General features: G+C 38.1%; 1 protein-coding gene across 2 annotated transcripts in view; it reads left to right on the top strand.

Moving 5' to 3' along the window:
* Nucleotides 1-383: 383 nt before the first annotated feature.
* The window catches only part of EML5 (EMAP like 5), a gene marked incomplete at both ends in the record, with an annotated part of 117,208 nt that continues 96,906 nt past the window's right edge, over nucleotides 384-20,685 (top strand). For both annotated transcript variants that reach the window (XM_084240585.1, XM_084240586.1), the window contains 2 exons: nucleotides 384-580; nucleotides 17,865-18,024. In XM_084240585.1, coding sequence (XP_084096711.1) covers nucleotides 384-580; nucleotides 17,865-18,024 — 357 coding nt within the window. The remainder of the gene's footprint in view (nucleotides 581-17,864; nucleotides 18,025-20,685) is intronic.

The following is a 20,685-nucleotide window of genomic DNA, read 5'->3' on the forward strand; positions in this document are numbered from 1 at the left end:
GGCGGCGACGGCGGAGTGGAGGCGGGCGGCCGGCGGCGGGAGGCGGGCGGCGGGCGGCGGGAGGCGGGCCCTCGCTCCGCGGCCGGCCTGGGCGCTGCGGGCTGAGGAGACGCGGCGAGCCCGGGCGGGCGAAGGGCGCGCGCGACACCCCACTGGACGGCCGGCGGCGCCCGCGGGCCTCGGCATGCTCCGCGCGGCCCGGGCTGAGCTCCCGCCCGTGGGCTGAGGCGGCGGCGGCGCGAGGCGGCGACATGCCCCTGCCGGGCGCGGCGTAGAGGACGCGGCAGGCGGCGAGTCCCGGCCGCCCGCGCGGGGGCTTCTCCCCCGGCCGCCTCCCCCCGGCGCCGCGGGCCCGCGCGGGCGCGGCGGGTGGGCGCCCCGACATGGCGGCCCGGAGCGCCCCGAGCTGCCACCTGCGGCTCGAGTGGGTGTACGGCTACCGGGGCCACCAGTGCCGCAACAACCTCTACTACACGGCGGCCAAGGAGATCGTGTACTTCGTGGCGGGCGTCGGCGTGGTGTACAGCCCGCGCGAGCACCGGCAGAAGTTCTACCGCGGCCACAGCGACGACATCATCAGGTACGCGCGCCGGGGTGCGGGGTGCGCGGGGTGCGCGGGGTACGGCGGCCGCCCCTGCGGGGAGCCTCGCCGCTGAGCGCCCCGCGCCGGGCCGCTGCCCATCCCGCCCGGGTCACCCCTTGTCGCGTCCTGGCCCCGGGGAGTCTTTCCCGCGGGCAGTGCGTGACCCCGAGTCCGCGCGGCTTGGGCTTTCGGGCTGGATCACCGTCTCCCTCCATCCCCAAGATGGAAAGTGCCCTCGAAGCTGACTGTGGAGCCGTCTGCGCCGTCTGTACCCTCAGAGATTTCTTATTAAAGCAGGTGTTGAAAGGGCCTCGGGGACATCCTGGAGCTAATTGGCAACCGGTGGCAGTACAGGCACCCCAGGCCGGTCCCGGGGAGCGCGCCCCGGCGGCATCCTGGAGGGCGCGCGGCTCTGGCCCAGCACTAGTTCGGGGTTCACCGCCTGCTGTTAACAGCCGGTGGAAAGAAACCCCGACAACCTTCAGGCAACGTCTTGAACCTCAAAATTTTGCACCCCTGAAGATAGTTTGGGGGGAGGTTTTAACTGAAGGCGATTACCCCGTCGTGAAGATAAGTTTACTTTTGTGTTTCTTACTTAAATCACATTGGTTTGGTGTGGTTTTGCGTTTTCATTTTTCGTTGGGTAGCGTGTCTTAAAGTTGATGCCAGCGCTTGTGTGTATTTCTTTGGTGAGTAATATATTTGAAATGTGATTTTCAATCAGTGTCTCAGCAGAACTTTTGTAGCAAATAAAGTTAAAAGGTGGAGAAAGTATTCCAAGCCATTGGTTACTGACTCAAGCACAGCTTTTTTTGTCCTTGACTGGAGAATGTATTTTAAAACATTTCGCCAATATGTTTGTAGGCTGCTTCTGGGGTTTTTTACAGAGATTCTATGATTAGATTTGGTTACTCAGTTTTATTCCCTTATTTGTGTTCCACAGGATTGTCTTCGTTTGATGTAAGCGAGAATAAGAGTTGTTCTGTTTTGCGTTTTTGCACTTGTGTGATCTATTAGAGAGGAAAGGCGGCCGAGGATAAACCAAAGGGAGGGCGGGAGATGGAGTAAAGATGAGGAAAGCAGAAATTGAGATTGTGGAATAGGGAATGAGGTGGTGTTTTGTTTTCATTTGGTTTTTGACACACTGGAGTTTTTCCAGCTTGTAGTTAATACATTACTTGGCAAAGAAAGCTGAAAAGTTGTCTCAAGGTTTTCTCAAGTTAGGATTCTTTTTGTGATGGATCAAAATCACACACCTGTTATAATTGTACAACTTAGTGATTCAAAAACCCAACAAGCAGTGTTTATATTTTCTGTTGTTATTCATTGCAAGAGAATTTAGCCCGGTTCTTTTGTCTTTTTCTCCCCAAATCCTTTCCAGTTTCTTTCCTGTGTGTTAGATCTTCAACAGCACCGGGGATATAGCAGCTTCACCTGGTAGAGCAGCCTTGCCTGAAGTCCTCCTCCACATATTCATTTTATTAGGTTGAATTCAGCAGGTGGAGTAGGCTAATGTCCTTTGTTTTTACTCCTTGGCAGTTAAGGGTGGTATGATACTAAGGCCTTCCGAAACTAGATACGATTTATTTCGTGGGGGTAATTGTACTTCATTTATTCTTGCAGTAGTAATTAGAAACTTTCATGCTTGAATTTTTATAATTATCTTTCAGTGAACTGTAAGGAAAGTAATGTTTCTGCCTTTTTGTATTATAATACCAATTTTTTTTTGGTATTATAATTGCACAACCCATACACTACTGTAAATATCAAAATGATAAATTACTCAAATTTTTGCTATAATTGAATGTATGTTTATGCTTTTATGCAAATGATTCAGCTTTAACATAATTTACAACATTGAAAAAGTTTCCTGAAAATTTTCATTGGGGTGGTGAAATCTGAAACATACACCATCTTTGAATTGGTGGCACGAATTTAATACAGCACTGACTATAATTTAGAAATCAAAGGGCTCCCGATAGTTTTTCAAACAATAATGACAGCATTCCTGTTTGTGAAATAGATGGGCCAAATGTTCATACATTTCCATTTATTTTTACCAATTCAAAGTTTAAGGTTTAGGTATAGAAACTACTCCAGTAAAATTTCTACTGATGCCACGGTGGAAAACGGAATATTTCTAAACGTGGTGCATGGTGGAAAACAGTGTTGCTGTAATGTTAGCCTTGATCATAAAAAGTCCATGCTGTTTTAATCCACTGTCTTGCTTTCCATATTTGCTTAACACTTAGATAAAGCCTAATTGGTAGAAATGATTTAATCTGGGGCTAAGGCTATTCCAGAATGAGCAGGTCGCTGTGGTTAGGCTTAGGCTTTGAAAAGACAAGTGCTATCTGGGTTGTACAGACTGGCTCATGACCAGTCTCCCATTGTGCTGCTCACCAGTTCTCCTGTCATGTTGCTGCCATCTAGTATGCCAGTGGTGGTGCCACCTGGCATGTCTTATCTGTGTTGCTTGTAGTTGTCTTCTTATCTCCTTAATATTTCCAGATATATGGTAAATATTTTGCAAACCTGACTGCTCATGAAAATCATTTAAGGCGCTTTATGCCAGTTTCTGCCCTTTTCCTGAGGCGTCCTCAGTGAGATGCCAATGGGGTCAGAATCCAGTAATCTGTTTTTTAAGAAACCGCCTCAGATGATTCTCTTTGGGAAGTTCATTGCCAGTCTGTATCCCAAAAGATGTGTGACTAGAACTCTTTTAACAGTTTGAGTAATGGCTATAAACCCTCAAACTTGATGCCAGAATTTTCTTAAGCATTGTGAAATATCTAGAAGCAATACTTTAGAAAGCATTAGACCACATAAAGATTAAAAAAAATGTCTCAGTGTTTAATTAGAATTAAGTAAACTTAACTTTCACAGACTAATAATTCTATTCAGTAAGATTTTGTGTCTGGATTATTCTTTATTTTTCAAATACTGTATAATTTAAAGGATATAAATCAAGGATAGATCAGAATTATCTAGAGTAATGGCTCAAGTATACATTAAATATATTTTATTTAGGGTGAAGCCAAATTTTAAGATTTTTCATGATAATGTTTTCCTTTATTATTTTATAATGTCTTGTATTGACTATGGAGATAATTGACACAATATTATATTTTGGATAGAAAAGGAAACATGGAATAATAAATTCTTAGAAACTATTAAGAACTTACTGTTCTTTCACTTATCAAAGAAGTATTTATTGAGTACCTGCTTTGTACGAGGGTCCCTGCCTTAGTATAATCAGAATTTAAAGACATAGTCTGTACACTGGGGAGAGCACTGGTGCATTTATCCTCTGGTATGTCCTTGGGGACATAACAGTGCACAGTGATGTTTCCTGTAGAATATACCGAAGCTGTGTCTTTATGGGAAACGAGGAGAATTAGTCATCAGAAGAAATGAGTGAAGGTGTAGCATTCTGGGAAGTGGTACCATGCAGTAGTCTTGTGTTAAGAGAGAATATTTGAGAGCACTTTGTACTCAACATGTTCAGTTCCTTTTCTCTCCCATTCAGTCTTGGCAGTTTCACCATAACTGCTCTTGTCAGCATCACCAGTGACCCCACGTTGTTATATCGAGTGGTCAACTCCCTGTTCTCATCTTTTTTGATTTATCATTTGCTATAATTGGTCACTCATAAGATTTTTTCATGAGTGGCATCTGGAGCATGTCTTGGTTTACTTATTTTTCTTTTTCAAAGATTTATCCATTCATGCATACAAGAGCTGGGGCCAGAGATGCAGGGGCGGGGTTGGGGGATGGAGGTTGAGAGGATTCTCCAAAGATAGAGTGGGGAACAGAACAGGCAGACTGACTGAAATACACTGCTGTGGGGAGCAGCGGGCAAGACAGGAGAGGTCTGCTTCACCATGTGGGTTGCTCCCTGGCCGGCCGGGGATCGAACTCATGCTATAGAGGCTGCGGATTGCTTCACAGTGCGGTGCTTAACCCCTTGCGCCACCAGGGAGGCCCTGGTTTACTTATTCTTATGACAGATATGTATTGAGTACCTGTTATTTGCCAGGGACTATTCTTAGCACTAGAGATACAGTGTGGACCAAACATAAAATTCCCAGTCTTCATGGTACTTATATCTACTGGGGGGAGACTCAGAATAAGTACAGTAGGTTTTATAGTTTAGTATATGTAAAAAGTATATAGCATGCATATTTACATACCTTTTTTTTACATATACTATATCATGTATCCATAATATATACTACATAAATAAATTACATATATGTATATTTAGCACATAAGGACTAAGGAAAAAAAGTTGTAGCAAGAGGTAGTGACTAGGAAAGAGTTTAGGTAAGATAGGATGGCCAGAAGACCTCACTGTAAAATATAAAGTGACTCTTGAATAAGAGACTTGGAAGTGAGAGAATGTGCTATGTGGATATTTGAGAGAAGGACATTTCTGGCAAATGGGCTGAAGTGCAATACTTAGTGTGTTTGAGGAATAGGAGGAATTAATGTGGCTGGAGTGCAGTGAATTTTGGTGAAAGTAAGAAATGTGGTCTGATGCAGTTCTGGTGCTGGGGCAGACTATGTAGGGCCTGATAAGCTATTGAGAGGATTTTAGCTTTCCCATATGAGTGAGATTGGAAGTTATTGGAACAATGTAATCAAATTAGTGACACAATTTGACTTAATGATCTAACAAGGTCACTCTGGCTCCAGTGTTGAGAAAAGAGACTGGGCAGGATGGAAACAGACCACTTAGATGGCTGTTGCAATAATTCAGTTAAAAAATGTTGGTGACTTGGACCAGAGTGTTAACAGCGGACATAGTAAGAAAGCATCAGATGTAGTTTGAGGATAGATGCAGCATGATTTTACTGATGGATCAAATATAAATTGTGGCAGAAAACAAAGGTCAACGATAATCTCAGGTTGGGGCCAGAAGAGTTGAAAGAATGGAGCTGCCAGTTACTAAATTGGGAAAGACTGGCGGGGAAACGAGTTTTCTGTTTTGAGAGATACTAACCAAATTTCACAATCAGTGTAGTTGTAAAATAACAGTCCGACTGTGTGTGTTTAATTCAGGGAAGCAGCCTGAACTGGAATAAATTTTGGAGTTATCAGCATATAGATAGTATTTAAAGCCATGGGCCAGGATGAGATCAATGTGAGGGAGTATAGATAAAAAATAAAAAATATGTATTTCTGTAGCACTCTGACATTTAAATGTAGAGATGAAAAGGAACTGGCACAAAAATGTGGCCAGAGAGGCAGGAAGAAAACCAAGAAAGTGTATGGTCATGGAAGTGAAGTGGGAAGAGTTTTTCAGGGAGAAGGAGGTGATCGACTACGTCAAGTAAGGTCAGGAGTGCTTCACCTTTGTGGCCATGTTAGTTATTTTGCAACAGTGACATTGTAATCAGGAGACTGCAAGGGACTGTGTTTCCAGGGGAATTGGAGAGTAGAAGAAAGTCAAAATGAATCATGTCATTACTAGTATACAAAACTGGCTACTTTCAGAATTTCATCCAGTAGCTTCAAGTTTGCTTGGTTTTTAAAAAATGACAGTTGGCAGCTCTCTAGATCTTTACTACTGAAAGGTATGGTTCTGAGACCAGCAACTTCAGCATCACCTGGAAACCCTGTTAGAAATGCAAATCTCAACTCTCAGCACAGGCACTCTGCATTTTAACAGTGTTCTCAGGTAATTTGTGAGCACATTAAAACTGAAAAGCACACTCCAGATCAGTGGTTTTCAAAGTATGTTCCTCTAGCCAGTGGCGTTAAAGTCACTTGTAAACATGTTAGAAATACAAATTCTCAGGCTTCACCCCTCTAGTTATGGGGCTCAACAACCCATTTTAATCACTTCCAGATGATAGTGATGCAGACTAAAGTTTGGGAATGACTGCTCCAGACTCCTGATTCTCAGCCCAGCTGCTTATTAGACTCACTTGGAGAGCTGGTGTGTTACAGACAAAGCAAAAGTAATAAAACCACCAATGGCTGAGTGTCACCCCTGAAATTCAGATTTAATTTGCTTAGGGTATATATCTCAGATATATTGTCTTTGTTGTTGTTTACTTCTACTTTTAATTTCTAAACTTCCCGGATGATTCTAATATGTAGCCAGGGCTTAAGAACGTGGCTCTGGACAGAGTAGTTGTAGAAAAAGTGATTATCAGGCTTTTCTGCCCTCCCGCCATTAGGACTAACGATGGATCCCTGTGATCCTAAATGCATGCCTGATGGCGGGCACCTGGAGTGGGGTGTGGGCATACGTAGGTGGGTACACCTGGGCTGAGACTGGGCTTATAAGGGCAGTGTCAAGGGGGAACGGAACCAGCAGGAGAATGGCAACAACACAGAAGAGAATAAGAGTAGCGGTGGTGGAAGCAGCAGAGAAGAAACAGAAGTAGAGCAGAGAATAAGAAAGCAACAGAATGAGAGAATGCCCAAAGAGCCCAGAAAGAGTCAAAATTCGCCGGGAGCTAGGAGGCTTGTCAGCCTCCCAGCACCCCTGCCTGCCATGGACCTGGTAAATTCAATAAAAGCCTGAAAAAGCCACCGAGGGCTTCAGGACTCTCCACCGTCTGCTCGGGTCATAGAGCTCCTGCTCTGGGCCTTCCTGCCCCTACAATAGTAATCCATATTTAGCAGGTGGGCTAGAAAATCAACCTGAAAAAAAAATCCTTAGGTCTTAGCCAAATTTATTCATTGACAGTTATATATTATATAACAATGTGAATAATTTGGCAAGTGTTGAGACCCCTTTAAAAACTTCGGACCACTTGTCTAAAGTCCCTCCATGTAGGACATCCTGTTTGGAGATTTATTACCAAAAATGTGCAGTCCTTACTGTGGTTTTCTGTTGATGAATCTGCTCAGTATTATCAGAGACTGAAAACACTAAAAGACAGCTGGCTAGCACCATCCATCCAGAAAAATACTCACTGGGGATTTGGAAGATTTACCTAATGGGCAAAGTGATGTGTATCCTGTATGATACCAAGTAAGGTGGAACCCAATGCCTCAGGTGATGATCTGTTGTGGGGAAAGGATGTCTTGAACACATCCACGAACAGGTTTTAAGGGCCCCATCCCAGACCAAAGAGATCCAAAACACCAACTACAAATCCCATAATGTTATCTCCATTCAAGGGGATTGCTGGGAACTGAGTGTGGAGTTAAGCTGCCAGGTTTGGTACATAACCAGACATGTGGGTCTTGGGGGTGCTTGGTTTTTCACCGGCTTTCACTGTGCTTTCGGGGGTCCTAGCTCAGCAGGACTGGTAGGAGACTTTCACCAATTTATCACTCTCTTTCTCCCTGAGTTATTCCTTTCTTCCCCTTTTTGTAAATAAACCCTTTATTAGCCTTTCTGTGTGCCTGCAGTTGAGTCTCATTATAAATAAGTCCCCTTTAAGCACACGGGTGAGGACCCACAGTCAAGCTGACCAATTTCATCTCGGGGTTGCCCTGTAACAAGTCAACAGACTCACAGAACAATTGCAGGGATTGGACCCTGGCTGAGGGATTTGGATGTTGGAAAAGCCAAGATTTTCCATTAATAAATTCTGACTGCCAGGATCTGTAGTCAGAAATATCCACTATGCTAATATTTGATGGGTTATATAAATGCCCATAAAGGGCAAATTACCCACCCTATGAAATTCCAAAATGGATGAATTACCATGGACAACTGAAATAGTACTAGTTCATGTTAAGTCAAGGCAAGGTAGCCGGGATATGTTTTGTAGGGCTTGTGACTCCATGTTGCCACTAATCAGATATGCTGCCACTAACAACTAGCAGGCTTCTCTTTAAGACAAGCAGGTGTTCTCCATCAGTCTTCAATATGAGTTAGTGTTTTGAGACAGCATAGGACTGGCAAGGGGTCACATCTAGCCAATATCTTGACCAGGATGGACCTTATTTTAATTACAGGTGGCTCGTGGTATTACAATATTGGCCAACGGCAACAAGAACTGGTACAGAAGCTTTAATCACTCCTGAATTTCATGTCTACAGTATCACCCTTAAATGTTTAGCAGAATTTAACCAGTGAACCCATCTGGTCCTGGTGCTTTCTCTTTTGGAAAGTTATTAATTATTGATTCAATTTCTTTAACAGATATAGGCCTGATCAGGTCATCTATTGTGTGACTATTGACATTGTGTCTGACACATGTAATATGTATTCTGATACTCTTAAGGATAAAGACAAAAAGGATTGTAACTAGTGCTATATTTTTATTTTCTCACAGGGAAAGCAATTTGAATCAACTTTGTATATACTGAAACAAAATAAGTAAATATACTTTGTTATGAGGATCTCATTTCTCATTCTTTGTGGAAGTAGTTATAAGGAAAGTGAAGTCTTAAATGGACCCTGTTATTTGGAATTTGAATCATAAGTATCAATATGAACACATGGTTTTAAATACATATACAGATAGATGTAGAGCATAAATATGAAGATACGTATATACATACGGTTTTTTCTAGTTCTGTCTGCAGAGACACAGTATAGAGGGAGTAATACTAGTAATACTCCAGTGATAATGAGCACATATAGTACCAGGTCTTGTTCTCTAAACACCATTCTCCAATAAAAGAAATGAGGGTTTCTTGGAGAATTTGATTATAAGACTAGAACAGGAAAAGTATAGGAATCTAGAATATTTAGGATGTGACAAAAATAAGCACAAAAGAGATGGTGGCTTGTTGAAGTAAAAGGGGAACTAACCTGAAGGATCTTGTAAAGACCAAAGATGGAAGAATTTTGAGCCACAAAATAAATGATAGTGTTAAATTTTGATTTATAGGGTAAAACAGGAGTTATTAAGTAGATTGTCCACTAAATAGGCCTGACATCTATTTTTGTAAAAAAAAGTTCTATTGGGAAAAAGATTCTGACACCCTAAGGAGCCTCTTTAGGTATTTTTTTCTTAATTCCCTAAGTCCAAAATTTTAATACCAGTATACTGTCTATCAATTATATACTCTGTGTGTGTGTGTATCTGTGTGTATGCATATTTTGTCCTTTATATATAAAAGAGTAAGATAACCCCACAAGAACCAAATTTTACCCCAAATTTGACAGAAGGTGATACTGCTGTCAGTGAAATCACACAGTCTGCATATTATCTATGGCTGATTTGGTTTCACAGAAGCAGAATTGAGTAGTTGTCGCAGAGATTGTATGGCCCACAAAGCCTAAAATATTTTCTATCTCTTTACAGAAATGTTTGTTGACCCTTGCAATGAAATAAATATTCATAAATTTAAGCAGTTGTAAACAATGATAAACAAGAAAAGATAGTTCTTCTATGTGTGTATGTGCACACACACGTGTGCATATATATATATAGAGAGAGAGAGGGAAAGAGAGAGAGAGAGAAAGACAGAGAGAGATATGAAAAGAAGGTAATAGGGAGATCACATTATGGGACTACTACAGTAGTTACTGTTAGGAAAAATCTACCAATAGATGCTAAAATTAGTGAATAAAAGTTTGAAAAGAAATAGGATTTGCATAGTCTCAAAAAATCCCCCCTAAAATACAAACTACAAAGAGAAACTTTGTAGTAACTTCAAAGTGGAAAAGCCTGGTAGGTACTAGTTTATCCAAAGGAATGAGGTGAACATCATCAGTAATTATATATAGTCACATCCTAAACTCCTCTAATATAATGCGATAAGGTAGACAAATATAATTTTCATGGTCTATTTGCCAAAGTATATAACCTGACTCCAGTCATGAGTAAACATCTTGTAAATCCAAATTGAAAGACATTTTGCAAGATAACTGGTTAGTGCTCTTTGGAGGGATATGTACAGTCATGAAAGACAAGTCTAAGGAAATATTACAGACTAGAAGTTGCTAATGAGAAATAACAACTAAATGCAGTCAGGTTCCTGGATAGGATCTTGGAACAGAAAGGATATTACTGTGAAAAGTGGTGAATTTTGAATAAGGTCTATGGTTTAGTTAATGCTATTAATGGTAATTTCTTCTTCGTGATCATTGTACCATGATGTAAGATGTTTATATTAGGGAGATGCAATGTGTGGTATAAAAGAAGGGTTTGTACTATTTTTAAACTTTTTTTGTAAGTCTAAGATTAGTGCAAAATAAAGTTCCTTTTAAAATTTTAAATTAAGGGGCCTCCCTGGTGGCGCAGGCCATTGAGCGCCGCTCTGTGACGCTGTCCGCAGCCTCTGTAGCGTGGGTTCAATCCCGGCCAGCAGGTGAGAATCCCACATGGCGCAGCAGACGTCTCCTGTCTCACCCGCTGCTCCCCTCAGCAGTGTATTTCGTCAGTCTGCCTGTTCTGTTCCCTGCTCTGGCTCTGGTGAATCCTCTCACCCTCCCACGCATCTGGCCAGTACCCCAGTTCTTGTATAAATAAATAAATCTTAAAAAAAATTGTGAAAAATAAATTAAGAACAGTGATGTAAAACATATATATAAATAAAATTAAGTTAAGAAAATGAAAAAATAGTTCAAAATCTGGGAAACATATTTAGAAAACACTTACTTGAGTTAAGAATTCTAAAAAGAATTATAGCCAGACTCTATCAAGAACTCTTGCAGTGTCACAAAATGACACCAACCAGCTAATTAAGAAAGAGGCACACTGCTTCTTGCCCAGAGGCAGACCCAGTTCAGGGGTTGCATACTCTGGACTTCAGTCACAGTACATTGAAGAAGGAGCCCTTGAAGATGGAGCGTCTGATGAAATTTGTGGAGAGCAAAGAACTCAAAAAGAGGATTTCATAAAGCAATACTTGATGTCCCAGACTTACTCCAGGCTGCATATGGTTGGAACAACATATTGAAGACTTTGAGAATTAAATTACAGTCATCCAGGTCTCAGATTGGCCTCTGTGGAATGCACATGTGAGAGTATTGCGAAGACTTCAAAAATTAAACTGACATTGGAACCACAGAAGGAAGATTCTTGTAGGTGCTCTGAACCTAACTGGATTGCTTGCCTGCTAAAACAAAACAAAACAAAACAAAAAATAAAAATTCTCTAGATTTTAATAGGACGTAGAGTTTACAAAATAATATTCAAAATGTCCAAGATATAAACCAAAATTATCTTACAAGGTATTAGTCATTAGCTCCAAAATGATGTAGAGGTGGAAATTATCAAAGAATTTAGAGCTGCTATTATAACGCATGACATGAAGCAAAGGGGAATGCTCTAAAAATAAATGTTAGAAGTTGACAGCAAAAAAAAAAAAAAAAAAGCTGTAGAAATGGAATATTTAAAACTCTATATCTGAGTCTGTATGGTATCCAAATTACACCTCCTTCCCAAAAATATCTACTCCCTAATTCCTGGAATTTATAGGTTGTTACTGGCACAAGTGACTTTGAAGAAGTAAGGACCCGAAGAGCTGGAGAGTGACCTGGATTATCCAGATGGGCCCAGTTTAATCATGTGAGTCCTTAAAAACTGAGAACTTCCTTCAGCTTGAGTCAGTAATGTAGCAGAAGCCAAGAAGAACTCAGTGTGCTGTTAAGAAGGAGGTGACCAAAGCAATGGAACATGTTGGTGGCCTTAGGAAAAACAGTTCCCGCTGCCAGCCAGCAGGAAAGCAAAAGCCTCAGTCCTTTTACTACAGGGAGCTGAATTTCGCTGACATTCTGAATGAACTTGGAAGTGATTCATCCTCAGAAAGTTCAAAAAGGAATAATGAAGCTGTGTTGATGCTTTGATTTTGGTCTTGTGAGACTCTGAGAGGACCCAGCTGAGCCTCACTAACTGAATTTCTGTCTTACTAAGAGAAAATAAATTTGCGTTGTTTTAAGATGCAAATTTGTGGTAATTTGTTGCAACAGCATAGAAAACTAATAAACACTGGGATATATTTTTCAAATATATTGTTATAAACTTGTAAGTTAGACACTGTTTCTTGAATATCGGCAAAGGCATGAAATTCCAGGGTCAAAGACTTACTGCTGTAGAATAATAATCAGCATTAAATCAACAATAGCAAAATCCGCATTCCTTTCAAGTGATCTTTGGAACATTTATCAATAGAGGTCATATCCAATAAAATAAGCTTCCAATTAAAAGAATTGAATTCATTTAAAATATATTCTGTAATGGTTCATATCAAAAAGACCAGAAACAGCAAGTGTTGGCAAGGGCGTATACAAAAAGGAACCTTGTACCCTGGTGGTGGGAATGTAGACTGGCCCAGTGCCTGTGGAAAACAGTAAAATAGATCTACCACATGATCCAGCAGTTCCTTTCCTAGGTGGAATTTACCTGAAGAAGACTAAAACACTAATATGAAGGATTATATGCTTGCCTGTGTGCATTGCAACGTGATTAGAATGGATTGCACATTATGGGAACAAGCTAAATGCCCAATGATGAGTGGATTAAGAGGATGTGGTATATACACACAATGGCATACTACTCAGCTACTAAAAAAGATGAAATCTGCCTTTTGCAACAATCTGGATGGAACTGGAGGGGATTCTGATAAGTGAAATAAGTCAGAATGAGAAAGATACATACTGGATGATATCACTTATGTGGAATATAAAGAAATAAAGCAAAGGAATGAATAAAATTAAACCAAAGGAAACCCTAGAAATCTGACTGTAGAGGTGGGGCTGCCAGAAAGGCAGATTTGGGGGAGTAGAGAGCATAGGGAAGAGAGGACCCAATGGACCATGGTGGAGGATTATGGCTGCTTTGGTGGTGAGTGTAATGTGGTAACACACATCTGAGAGGTGTGAATCTGTACCTCTAATATTCAGTGTTGTAAACCGTTGCCTCAACAACAACAAAAATGCAATTAAATAAGTTTTCTGAACATAACTATATAAACATAAAAATCATTAACTCAGAAGACAAGGGGATCAGAAAATATTTTGAGCTGTAAGAAAATGAAAATACAACATTAAAATTTGTGAGATTCAACTGAAGCCTTGAAGGAAAGTTTATAGCATTAAACACATATATGATATTTCAAAAGATCTCAGCTCAGTAATCTAAGATTCCACTTTAAGAACTAGAAAAAGAAGAGCAATCTAAACCCAAAAGCAAACATAGAGAAATAAAGAGCAGAAATCAATGAAAACAGCAAAATAGCAGGGGAAAAAATCAAACCAAAAGCTAGTTCATTGAAAGACCGATTTAATTGATAAATTTCTAACTAGACTAAACACAATGGAGAAGACAGAAATGACCAGTATGAATCAGGATGTCACTGCAGACCCAGAGACCTTAAAAGGAAAATAATAAGGGAATGCTATAAATAACTAGAATTCATATTATATGTGTGACCTTAATAAGTCTGTTTTCTTTCATTTAATGTATCTTCAAGGTTCATCCACGTTGCCGCATGTATCAGTATATCTTCATAACTTTTTATGGCCAAATAATATTCCATTACATAAATATTCACATTTTATTTTTCTATGCTTCAGTGAGGAACTTTTGCATTGTTTCACTTTTTGGATATATTATACTGCTATAAATATTTATGTGTAACTTTTGTGTGGACATGTTTTCATTTTTTTAGCAACTTTTAGGTATAGACTTGATAGATCTTACAGCAACTTTATGTATAAATTTTTAAAGAACTGCCAAACTGTTTTCCAAGGTGGGTGTATCATTTCACAGTTACACAAGGAGTATATGAGGGTTGTAATTTCTCTACAACCATACCAATACTTGATAATAATATTACATATATATTGACAAAATACTGTCTTTTTGATTGTGGAAGTGGTGTATCATTTCAATTTTGACTGGCATTTCCCTGCTGACTAGTAGTATTGAGTAAATTTTCATGTGCCTTTTCTTTTATCTTTCTTGGAGAGATCTTTTTTCAAATATTTTGCCCATAAAAAATAAGGGGGGGGGGCGTCCTAGCTGTGGTTTTGTTGTTGTGTTGAAAGAATTCTTTATATATTCTCAATACAACCCTTACCAGATATATGCTGTGCAAATATTTTCTCCCATTCTGTAAATTATATTTACATGTTGTTGATGGTTTTCCATTAAAGGACAAATATTTTTAATTTTGATGGTTTATTTTGTCCATTTTTTCTTTTGTCACTTCTGCTTATGGTGTCCTATCTAATAAATCATTACTTTATCCAAGGTCAATAAAATTTGTGCCTATGTTTTCTTCTAAGAGTTTAAAATCTTTAGTTATTAACATTTTGATTTTGATTTTTTTAAAGATTAGCTTTATTGAGGTATAATTTACATACAAGAATCTTTTTAAGTGTACATTTTGATGTGTTTGGCATATGTAATAATTGTGTAGTTACCATTATGATCACTATATAGACTATTAGCACTGGGTACAGTCAGAAGCACGGGAGGGTGAGAGAATTCACCAGAGCCAGAGCGGGGAACAGAACAGGCAGACTGATGAAGTACACTGCTGAGGGGAGCAGCGGGAGTGGCAGGAGAGGTCTGCGCGCCATGTGGGACCCTCACCCTGTGGCCGGGGATCAAACTGGTGCTGCAGAGGCTGCAGGCAGCTTCGCAGCCCAGTGCTCAACAGCTGCGCCACCAGGGGAGGCCCCAATAAGTAGACTATTCCCCTAACCTCAAACAGTTCCCTCATATATTTTTGCTATTAAGCCTCTTTGCCCGCTCCTGGGTAACCAATGATCTGATTTTTTAAAATTGCATTATTTTTATTGAGTTAACATTTTATACAACAACAAATATGATTCAGTGTTACAGGTGTATAGCTCTTACTACACCGCATCCATCACAAACACATTCATAGTCCTCCACCACAGTCCATTGTGTCCCCTCCATACTTTGCTCTCCACACCTCCCCATTGTGGTAGCCTTAGTTCTGCAGTCTAATTTCTAGGGTTGGTTTTGCCTGTTCCTTTGTTTTGTTCTTCTATATTCCACATATGAGTGAAATAATTTGATATTTGTCTTTCTCCTGACTGACTTTAGCAGAATACCCTCCAATTCTATCCATGTTATTACAATTGGCACAATGTTACTTTTTTTTTAAAAATAGCCAAGTGGTATTCCATTGGGATACACACACACACACACACACACACACACACACATATACGTACACACACTATATGTTCTTAATCCATTCACCTGTCCTTGGACACTTACCTTGTTCCCCTAACTTGGCTATATTAAATCATGTTGAGTAAATATAGACTTGCACATATTGGTTCAAATTAGTGTTTTCACATTCTTTGGGTAGATACTAGGAGTGGAATTGCTGGAAATCTATTTTTAACATTTTGAGAAGTCTCCATATGGTTTTCCATAGAGGCTGAACCAGTCTACATTCCCACCAACTGTGTACAGGATTCCTTTTTGTCCACACCCTTACCAACACTTGTTGTGTTTGATGCAGACAATTGGATTGTTTTTTTGTATATGGTGTGATGTATGGGTCCAAATTCATTCTTGTGCAGGTGTATAGTCTGACATGTCAGCAGCATCTATAGAAAAAAATTGTTCTTCCCCTGTTGAATTGTTTTGGCATCACCCTTTTGAAAGTCATTTGTCCATAAATGTATTTATTTATGCACTGTCAATTCTGTTCCATGATCAACCTGTCTACCCACGGACCAGTACCACACTGTCTTGATTACCATACTGCAGTTTTGTAATAAGCTAGTAAGTTTTGAAATTAGAAGGCATGAGTCTTCCAATTTTTTTTTTCAAGATCGTTTTAGCGTTTCTGTATTATAGAATCAGTCTGTAGAAAGGCAACACGTATTTAGACAGGAATTGTGTTGATTCTGTAGATCAATTTAGGAAGTAATGCTATCTTCACAATATTGCAAACCTAGAACATGATATCCATTTATTTAGATCTTTTAAAGTTGATGGCATTTTACAGTTTTCATTGTACATATCTTGTATTTTAAAATTTTTATTCCAAAGTTTTATTCTTTTTGGTGCTATTATAAGTGGAATTGTTTGCTTGATTTTTTCAGATTATTCATTATTAATATATAGAAATGCAAGTAATATTTTCTGTTGATCTTGCATCTTTGCCGACCTCATTTATTAGCTCTACTTGGAATTTATTTGGTTGGTTTACATAATATTATGTCATCTGCAAATACATCTTTACTTCTTCCTTTTGTTTCTTTTTCTTGCCTAATTGTCCTGGCAAGGCTATCTGGTACCATGTTAAGTGGACATGGCATAGCTGGCATCCTTGCTTTGTTCCTATACTTAAAAGGGAAAATTTCAGGCTTTCATGATGAAATGTGACATAGCTGTGAGTGTTCATAGATGCCCTTTATCAAGTTGAGGCAATGCTCTTCAATCCCTAACTCATGTGTTTTTATCTGGAACAGGGTTGGATTTTTGTCAAATGCTTTTTCTGCATTTCTGTTTTTCCAACTGTCAAGATGAATATATGTGAAGGCTTTTTGTCCTTTATTAATATTACACTGGTTGATTTTCACATGTTGAACCAACCTTCCATTCCCACTTATCTTCCCCCTGCCCATGTTACTCATTTAGTATCCCCTACTTTGAGGAATACCAACTCAGGATATCCAGATGCCACACCAGAAATCCAAGAGTCATCTTAGACTCCTCCCTGTCCCTTACTTCCCTACATAGAATGAGTTGATTCTGTTTTCATACTTATCTAACTTACCCTCTCGGTTCATCTTCCACCATGATGGAATGGTGAATCCCAGTGGTGAATCTGGTAATCCAAACCTACATGTAGAAAAATTTATAAAGGAGAATTTACTCACCTGCTGATATACAAAAAACATTACCAACTGTTAAGTCTTTGTCTTGTTTTTAAATATTCATAAACTATTTTCTGTGAATTATAGGTGACTTTTTTTTTCTTAAATGGAATTTATAATTTAAGTATTAATGTTTTCATAGGAGTGCTATTAAATGCTATTTGGGGACACTGAGATTTGGTCCTTTATCCAATAAAAGAATAAAATGAGACAGAGCTTAAAAATAGATGAATACCAAATGAAAGAGTGGCGCGTAGTGGGGTTATAATAAATTTGTTGCAATGGTCCAATTGATGCCTTAGGAGATTTTCTTGAGAAGTTTACATACAATAACATATTATGGGAATTATGAAGTTTGTCATTAACTATCATATATTATTGAAGTAGTAATTCATATCGTGGATTTTTATACAAGTCATTTTGAATTCAAATTATTTTAAATGGATAAAGTCTAATTTTCATATTGATGTATATAATTTTACATATACCAACCCTTTTTAAAGTTCTGTAAGCAATTTTTAAGTCTGTTTATTTATTTTACAGCCTTGCTTTGCATCCTGAGCGAGTATTGGTAGCAACAGGACAAGTTGGGAAAGAGCCTTATATCTGTGTTTGGGATTCATACACTGTACAGACCATATCAGTTCTAAAGGATGTTCATACACATGGTATAGCTTGCTTAGCATTTGACCTAGATGGACAGGTATGTATTAATTTTTTCTCTTAAACTATGTTTTTTAAATGTGCTGTAGGAAATGATTATCTATACATGTTAAATTGAAAGACAATTGAAAAGAAGGTGGAAATAGAGAGTGGGTGGTTGAGAGATGTGTGTGTGTGTGTGTGTGTGTGAAAATAAGAAAAAAGTTTTTATCTCATTGTATCAGAAGCTTTTCTGTTGAATTAATTACTAGTATGAAAGCCAAAGAGATTCAAATTCAGTGGACTATTACTGGTTGTTCTAGAAACTTTCACATTTAACAATTTTGTGGGTAGTATATGTTGCTAGGACAAATTTAAGTTTCTCTAAGTAGCGTTGTACACATTTTAATTTTCAGTTATTTTAAAGGGCTCTTAAAATTATATTTGTTTATTGAAAATAATGATAGTTCCTATAATATGAACTATTTTTATGTAAAATCAAAGCCAATATAAAGGGTATAATTCTTTCCACGTATTTATCAATTCCCAAATTATCTACTTTTAGTCAGTGATTTAAAAATCTTAAAAAATATTCTTATTTGTGGTGTTTTCATGGAAATTGTTATATCTAGTACATTTAAGAAGTGGTAAGAGGTTGAATTTTGCAGATGTGATTAATTTATAGTCTTTAAAAAAGTTTTAGACTAAGATTAGACTTAAAAATCATCTTGATGTTTAGAAACTTCTAATTATTTACTTTTCAATTCATAAAATTAATCTTGTAAATCTAGATTTTACAGAAATAGAATACAGCATGTTCTGTTTCTTTGAAAAAGATATAGCAGGTATATATATATCTTTAATAACTCTGAGGAATATGTTAATAGCATAAATTAATATGACTTTCTGGTAAGAATCTGGTAAGGAATCTATAACTAGAACCTCTTATTTGAGAATAACATGTGCTTCTAGGTTTGATATGGTGTAGCAGTCAGTGATTGGCAATTACAGAACCTTAATTATTACAGAACCTTAATTCGTCCCTTAATGTCCTCATATCACAATTTAATTTTCTTTTTTTAAAGGATAAAAATAATATTCTTACCTACTTCACAGGAGATTAAATTTTATTATACAAATGTTTTTTTAAAAATCATTTGCCAAGAGTATTACGAAATTCAGTATGTTTTAAGTGTCTGTTTACTTAAAATGTAGATGTTTTCTTCTTCATTTTAAAATTGCCCTTACTGAATGTAACATATTGCATTGCTAAGGAACTTTTCTTATATACGTCTTTTATATATTCAAGGGGAAATCATGCCCAAACTAACTTTACTAGTTGAAAGTCTGTCATTTCGCTTATATTAAGTAACTTGTAAGAAGTCTTGGGTACATGTATTCTATTATCACAAATCTTCATAAGAATGTGTTACTTAAAAGTTAAGCATATGAAAGCATAGTAGCTTAAAATTACTGTACACATACTAAGTGCCAGGCATTGTGCTCCGCCTACATTATCTCTTTTAATCCTCACAACAACCCTATGAAATAGATACTATTATTATCTCTATTTTACAGATAAAGAAACTGAGACTTAGAGAGGTTAAATAACTTGCCCCAGGTTACACAGCTAGTAAATGGAGCCAGAGCGGGAACCCAGGTCAGTCACACTCCAAAGCTCATGTTTTTAACCACAATGCTCTACTGCCTCCCAAACATGGAACTTAGGAGGTGTTTATTTATATTTCAAAAGGAATTTATCCATCCTAAGAATAGCTAAAGCTTATAAAGAACAATTATCAATTATCAATTAAAGATTAAGAAGAGTATCTCTGAAATTGTTATAAGAAAATGCTTTAGTTTAAAAATATGATAACATTTTTCTATTTACTAATACCTATGAACTGTTTGAGAAGCTAGCTAGGAAATATTGTGTAATTTTTGGATTTTCTACAAGATTTGAAACTAAGTGCTCAATTAAGTTTTATCAGATGAATGAGTTTTCCATTCACAGTAGTGTTAGATGTTCTGTTCCCAGAGGCTTTCTTCTAAATGGATTGAATATCCATCCATCCTAACACTAGAGGTCTGCCTTCTTGAGTATAATAGGGTCTGAAAAGGCTATTTATATAAACCCACATCAAATATAAACTAAAATTTCATAGTAAATGGGAGAAAGTGGTAGGAGGAGGGGAAATTTGACTGGTACTTTATCTTGAAAACATGACCATAATTTATAAAATTTATAAAACACATTTCTCATATTTAACAAAATCTAACTCTACTAGTTTATAGAATGAACTAAGAATAAAGTGTAATTATTCTAACCTAATTTTGTCAATTCTATTCTGGTATAAAATAAATTGCTTTAGTTTATCTTTGACTTTTAGCACATAATTATACAGAAACTCATTTTCACAAAATTATTAGAGGAATTCGCTGGACCTTTTGTAATATCTTGATATCTAGCTCGATCTCAAATGACTCTTGTATCATATTTGAGTTCTCTTCTGTTGCCCTGCCTAGAAGTAATAAAAGATTCTAGTTAGAAAAAAAAAATCCTAATTTCTAATGGCTTTAGAGATGATTTGACCAATATTTACTCCATTAAGTCCTTCATCTTTTGCAAAATTTATGATTTTACTTTGTAACATTATAACAGTTTGTTTTTATAAGATGAATACTGAGATCACATGGACCCACATACCACTATCTCTTAGAT

The sequence above is a fragment of the Talpa europaea genome (genome assembly GCF_964194135.1).
Source record: "Talpa europaea genome assembly, chromosome: 8".
Classification (NCBI taxonomy): Eukaryota; Metazoa; Chordata; class Mammalia; order Eulipotyphla; family Talpidae; genus Talpa; species Talpa europaea.